A 7,072-nucleotide genomic window follows, 5' to 3' on the forward strand; every position below is an offset into this window, starting at 1 on the left:
CCACCACCACCACTAGTCTACAAACCTCCCCACGCCACACACAAAAACACCTGTTTAGCATGAGGGTGGGTCTTGACTCCGCCCATTTCAAACTTACGTGTAAAAAAAATATGTTTTTAATTGGTTTGAAGACCCCTGATATGTAAATGAGTTTTGTGAGACTCCTCCCATGCACTTGATAGGGAGTATTTACAGCTCTTTACTGCTGCCTGCTGTACTGTTACAACAGCACTCTCTGCGCTACACGATGACACTTCACTGGACTATGCAATAAGGATTTCCGTCTCTGCAGTGATTTGTCGCACCCTGAGGGGACCGTTATATTTACCAAAAAAGTGTTATTCCAAAGTTTCAGTCCCATTTATTTTTCCAAGATGCCACGCTCGTTTCTTGTCAAGAAACATTTCAACTCCTCTAAGAAGCCAAATTATAGCGAGCTGGAAAGCCCTATAGGTAAAGCAACAACGTTTTCTAAATGCATCGCTCAACAGATACATGGATTACACTGACATGCTACAAAGTTTACAAAATGACTGCGGTCAGGCTATTATCCTTATATGTAGTTTCATTGTATCTCTATGTCAAAGTTAGTGTTACTTTGTAACTTTCTAATCTGTGCTATTTAGTGAGGCGATTTTATTCAGCTCTTTTTGGAGGAAATTATAAATTGACATATATAGGCCTATTATTACTGTGCAGTAAAGTTAATTTTAATCACGTAAATGAATGTTCTCTTTATTTCCATTTTCAGTATTTATTTCACCGTATCTCTACAAGGGCCTTCCATTGCCTGTCATCCCTCAACCGGAGATCCTTAGCTCGGTGGCTTACAACCCTATCACAGTATGGACTACGAGCAACTTGCCGTTATCTCCGCTTTCAAGTGACCTTTCTCCCATCTCTGGATACCCCTCATCGCTCTCTGACACCTCATCCAAAGACCACAGCGGCTCTGAGAGTCCCAGGAGCGATGAAGACGAGCGGATGCTTACCCAACTCACAGACCCTCATGGAGTGGAGGCAGAGAAATTCCAATGTAGTTTGTGTAACAAGTCCTATTCTACTTATTCTGGACTGCTGAAGCATAAGCAACTGCACTGCGACGCTCAGACGAGGAAATCCTTCAGTTGTAAATACTGTGAAAAGGAGTACGTCAGTCTTGGAGCGCTAAAAATGCACATAAGAACTCACACATTGCCTTGTGTCTGTAAAATATGTGGCAAAGCTTTCTCAAGACCGTGGTTGCTTCAGGGACACATCAGAACGCACACCGGTGAGTGACTAAAGATTTGGAGTGCCATACTGTACTGTAGCCTATACTTGGAAATATTGAAGATAGCTGCATGGTGGGCTATTCCAATTTAGGATAACTGTGCAATTTATGGGATGTATTATTTATGATAATGGGTTTTAACAGACTTTAAATGTATTTATCATATACATATTGCAAAGTGCATTGCAATTCTGCAATTCCCTATGTGCCTGTCAAAACAGTTATGTGTTAAGTGGTAACTCATGTTAAAAGAGGGGTTTTCACACCACTTTACAAGACTTGGGACATACATTTGTTGTTCCATGTTGAACAACATTGCATGTTCTGATTCATACTCTTCACAAAGTAAGCTAAAAGATTCAGACTCTTATGTCAAGCCATATCTCATCCTTGACATAAAGTCAGGGAAGAAGGAATTTGGCTTTCCTCTAGTGATTCTTAACTTTTACAGTGCACAATAAGAGTAACTGTATAAGTCCATGCTCTAGTTAAGTTATTACAGTTGATTATGGAGCAAATAGTTCATACAGTATTAGGCCTATATCAGTTTAGTGGATAGTTGTGTTTGTTTTGTATATCTTGTCTGCTTGTGAATACTGACACATTTCTTTCCCTTTCCCCTCTGACAGGAGAGAAGCCATTCTCCTGCCCCCATTGCAGTAGGGCTTTTGCGGACAGGTCCAACCTCAGGGCTCACCTACAAACCCATTCGGATGTGAAAAAATACCAATGCAAGAACTGTTCCAAAACCTTCTCCAGAATGTCTCTTCTGCACAAGCATGAGGAATCTGGTTGTTGTGTAGCACATTGAGACTACTGGACTGGGATGCAGTGCCACCGCCAGAGCCCTCCGGTACTTTCCAGTCCTCAATAACTGTTCAGGGGATATTACATACTGAGGCTTTGTTACCAAATATGCAAGACTTTCTTTGACTGACTGCCTGAATGACAATCCATTTCATTTCAGTGTAAAAAAACAAATACTCTGTCTGTCATGTGCTTTTCATTTTAAGCAGTTATTTTTTCTCCTATTGCAATCAGTGTTGAACTATACAGTATGTTTGTTATACCATGTGCCATTCTGTCTGTACTTTTCATATACTTTTGGGCAGGGGCGCAACTTTGGTTTTAGAAGTGGGGGGGGACATAATTATATATTTTTATCCAGTCAGATAAACACTCCAAACAGCCTACCCGACCACTCGGAGGCGTCCGCATGGTCCTAAAGCACACCGTTGCCTAGTTTTGTATCACATTCCAATGATAAAACTGGGGGGGACAAAAATGCCATTTCAGAATGAAAGTTGCGCCCCTGCATTTGGGAAGTGGAGAGATTTTAAATAATGTGCCTTCTCAAACATTTTGATGTTCTGACCAATCTCTATTAGAGGATATGTTTCTGGTTATGTCATAATCTTTTTATTTTCTTAAGAAACCACATAGTTATTCCAAGTGGACATGGTGTATGGTAACAAACGATAGAGACAGACAGTGCACAGCCAATGGAATATTAGAAGCCATCATAATTTAGGGAACAAGTGCAAAGATTTATTTTTAGGGTGGAAGTATTACAATTCCTGCACAATCATGACACAGTAACTGTTTTGCTCAAGATAGCAATACTTTTATCAAGTGCCTCACTTCGCCTGGGCAATTATGTAGTTTTTCTAAAACAATTTTTTGCATTTATATTTTTATATATTTGAATGTAAGTGTGAATAAGATGATTGTATTTTTGACAGTGTGAATCGTGATACTGAATGAATGATTTTATTATTTTTAAGATGCTTTTTAAAATAAAGATTCATGAAATGTTTGTAAATGCTTGATTTTCTTTTTCTGTGCAAGGACGGTGAATAGTTTGTTATCAGGGATCCATCATGGCATGGTGCCATGAACTTGCTGGATATTCTAGAAAATGTGTTATAACATGTCTTCTTAATTTAACTTTATGAGATTAGTAACAAAATAAATATACTAACTAACATGTATCAAATCATGTATGATGTATATACCTTAGATTTTTATCAGTATACAAGTTAAAATCTTTTTATTACTTTCTCTGAAACTACTAGCCTGGCATTACTATGATAACAACCTTTTTGTGGAGTCATAGTCTACTTTATAAGGTAACTTTCCAACTGCTTCAAAGTTAAACATACAACAGCAGAAGTCAGGCTCCTGCTCCAGTCTGCTTTCATGCTTTCATTCCATGATGGAGGTGTAGAAAGAATGAAGGATGACTCAACCCAGACTCAAGGCTGGACCTGCTCCTTGTGAACCTGTCCAAACAAACTTGAAATTTAACACAGGCTGGCTATATTGATCAGCACTCACTTGTTACACCCTTTGAGGGCCCACAGCCCTTCATTTGCCTGCCTGCAGCCAGTTTTACTTTTTAAATGGAAGTGCTGATTTCTTGTGGACAGCTATCTATTGTAATCCTAATTGGCCAATCAACTGGATCCCTCAGGGGTCTGTCTGTCTCTCTGTCTGAACGTGTGGTGAATGCTCTCAGGCAGTGAGTTGATTGAATCTGTCTTCCTGCTAATACGTAAACTGAGGTCTAATACTGAATGGTTAATTCACAGCAATCACTGCATAAGCACTGGAATAGTTTATAGTTCTACCCTCTAAAATGTTTCCACCTAATCCCCAGATTTGCATTATTGCTTTGACAACCTCCTAGGATTCTGGGATGTGTGCCACCAATGATAAAGACTGACTTCCTCGGGCTACATCTTTTACAGTATGTTGTACAATAGCCTGTCTACATGTTTTTTTTAAATCACACAAAGTAGTACAATACCTAAAAGGATACCACTGGCATTGAACTCTCTCTAACAAGCCAGAGTGTTTCAGTGTTCCGTAATTCCCAAAGCTGCTGACCTGAGTGATCTAACTTGACAAACAGACACTTGTGCTCCTTCCTGGGTCATTTTGAAGGGCTGATGAGTTGGTCTTTCCTGTAGGTAGATTCTAGATCCATACTTACACTATGAGTCATCGTCAAGCTATTCCAGGTGCTCTCCTGGGCTCCTCTGATTGGATCAGGTTTGAATCAGGCGGCGCCAGGCTTTTATGTCAGACCTCTCTGTGAGAGAAGCAGGTGCAGGCACATACATACACCACATTACATTGTCTTATAGTTATGGGGAATACAGTATATAGTCATGATTTTATGTTGAAATATCACTAACATACTGTATATGAGAGGATAGGAGGAACATGTCCCCAAGGAATACTAATGAATCAGCTGCTCTTGGGTATACTCGAAATGCCACCATAAGATAAGAGCATGGTTTCTTTCTACTGCTTTGTACAATGTTGTATTTCCAATGTAATATTTCCATAACTTGCTATCTCCTTCTCTTGTGAAATAGGGCTTACCATTTATTTTTATTACAATGATTATTAATAGCCTGGCTGATTTATCAGCTATGAAAAGGACATGCAATGCTTTTCATCCTGGCATGAGTATTTAATGTAGCAGTCGTGGTGGTAGTAGGAGGAGGAGAAGAAGAGGTAGCAGCATATGGCTATTATGGTAACGTGTGAAATCAAATATTTGTGGGGGGTGGCAACTGTTAATGCCAGCAGTTATCCTGTTGTTTAGGGGAGAGTGGGGTAAACTGAGCCAAAGGGGTAAGTTGAGCCACCCTTGTTTCTAGGAAACCATACACAAAATTAATGATTTGAACAAATATTTATGTAAGAAGAGGTCATAATTTCATGGAGTCTGTGAAAAAAGAAACCACATGGAAAATGTGGTAAGCAAGTTAGGTTAAAAAAAATGATTTTCATAAAGTCTATGAATTTACTAATGTGAAGGTGAAATTACAGAGGAGGAACTTCTGGATGCAATTAAAGACTTTAAGCCGGGAAAACTCCAGGGTTGGATGGCATACCAGTCGAGGTATACCAAACCTTTTTTGATATACTCAGAGGACCGTTATTAGCATGTTTGAACAACTCCTATGTAAATTGTAGATTATCAGACACTCAAGAAGAAGGTCTGATTTCATTATTACTGAAACAGGATACAAGTGGAAAATATAAAGATCCAGTCCATAAAAAAAATTGGAATCCCCTTACACTTCAGTGTTGTGATGCAAAATGTCTAGCAAAATGTATAGCGCATAGAATTAAAAAGGTATTGTCGGACATTATTCATTCTAATCAGGCAGTTTTTTTTACATGGAAGATACATTGGAGATAATATAAGGCAAGTACTGGAAACAATAGAACACTATGAAAAATCTGGGAAACCAGGCCTGCTATTCATAGCAGACTTCGAAAAGGCATTTGATAAAGTACGACTGGGGTTTATATATAAATGCCTGGAGCGTTTCAATTTAAGAGAATCTCTTATAAAATGGGTTAAAATCATGTATCGTAACCCTAGGTGTAAAATAGTAAATAATGGCTATTTCTCAGAAAGTTTAAACTGTCAAGAGGAGTGAAACAAGGTTGTCCACTATCGGCATATCAATTTATTATGGCCATCGAGATGTTAGCTATTAAAATCAGATCCAACAATAATATCAAGGGATTAGAAATCCGGGGTTTAAAAACAAAGGTGTCATTGTACGCTGATGATTCATGTTTTCTTTTAAATCCACAACTTGAATCCCTCCACAGCCTCATAGAGGATCTAGATACATTTTCTAACCTCTCTGGATTACAACCAAATTATGATAAATATACTATATTATGTATTGGATCACTAAAAAATAAAATGTTTACATTACCATGTAGTTTACCAATAAAATGGTCTGATGGTGATGTGGATATACTCGGAATACATATCCCAAATGAAATAAATTATCTCACTCCAATACATTTTTATGAAAAGTTAGCAAAAATAGATAAGATCTTGCTACATGGAAAGGTAAATACCTGTAAATGTATGGAAAAATCACCCTGATTGACTCTTTAGTATTATCCCAGTTTACATATTTGCTTATGGTCTTGCCTACACCTAGCAAACAGTTTGTTAAATTATATGAGAAAGAACTGGCTATAAGGTGAATGCACCAATTTGTAAGTCGCTCTGGATAAGAGCGTCTGCTAAATTACGTAAATGTAAATGTAAATGTAAATACTCCATTTTATTTGGAACGGCAAGCCAGACAAATTTAAACGGGCCTATTTATATAAATTATAAAATTTTAAAGCATTAGACCTATCACTAAAAGCTTCAGTCATTCAAAAGTTATACTTAAATCCAAACTGGTTCTCTAGCAAATTAGCAAGATTGTCTCACCCAATGTTCAAGAATGGCCTTTTTCCCTTTATTCAGATTACAACCTCTCACTTTCAGTTATTTGAAAAAGGAAATCATCTCCCAAATATCACTATTTCTAAAACAAGCCATAGAAAATTGGTTGCAATTTCAATGTAATCCTCCAGAAACGACAGAACAAATAATGCAACAAATATTGTGGTTAAACTCAAATATACTAATTGATCAAAAACATTTTTTTTTTAATAAAATGTTTAAAAAAGGTATAATCTTCGTAAATAATATCATAGGTAGGACTGGTGGAGTTATGCACATGCAGCTAACAAAAACATATGGAAATGTCTGCTCTACCCAAAATTACAACCAAATAATTGCAGCCTTACCACAAAAATGGAAGAGGAAAGTGGAAGGGGGAAAAAGTAAGGAACTTGTCTGTCGGCCTTGCATTAAAGAACATAATTGGTTAAAGAAAACTGTGATAAATAAAAAAGTATACCAGTTTCATTTAAGGACCAAAGGATTGACAGCCGTCCCATATAGATTGCAAAATAGTT

General features: G+C 37.6%; 1 protein-coding gene across 1 annotated transcript; it reads left to right on the forward strand.

Annotated features, from left to right (window-relative positions):
• Positions 1-275: 275 nt before the first annotated feature.
• LOC311150761 (zinc finger protein SNAI2-like) lies at positions 276-3,089 on the forward strand. Its single transcript, XM_084188288.1, has 3 exons — positions 276-453; positions 752-1,273; positions 1,903-3,089. The coding sequence occupies exons 1-3, from the start codon at positions 375-377 to the stop codon at positions 2,082-2,084; spliced, it is 783 nt and encodes a 260-aa protein (XP_084044414.1). The 5' UTR covers positions 276-374; the 3' UTR covers positions 2,085-3,089.
• Positions 3,090-7,072: the final 3,983 nt, after the last annotated feature.

Source organism: Coregonus lavaretus, assembly GCF_964263955.1.
Source record: "Coregonus lavaretus genome assembly, chromosome: 23".
In the NCBI taxonomy this organism is placed as follows: domain Eukaryota; kingdom Metazoa; phylum Chordata; class Actinopteri; order Salmoniformes; family Salmonidae; genus Coregonus; species Coregonus lavaretus.

Excerpts from the sequence above, each read along its gene's own strand:
- LOC311150761 (XM_084188288.1), top strand. The coding sequence starts at position 375 with ATGCCACGCTCGTTTCTTGTCAAGAAACATTTCAACTCCTCTAAGAAG. Across the intron at positions 454-751 it reads CGAGCTGGAAAGCCCTATAG|TATTTATTTCACCGTATCTC; the intron begins GTAAAGCAACAA and ends TTCCATTTTCAG. Across the intron at positions 1,274-1,902 it reads ACACATCAGAACGCACACCG|GAGAGAAGCCATTCTCCTGC; the intron begins GTGAGTGACTAA and ends CCCCTCTGACAG.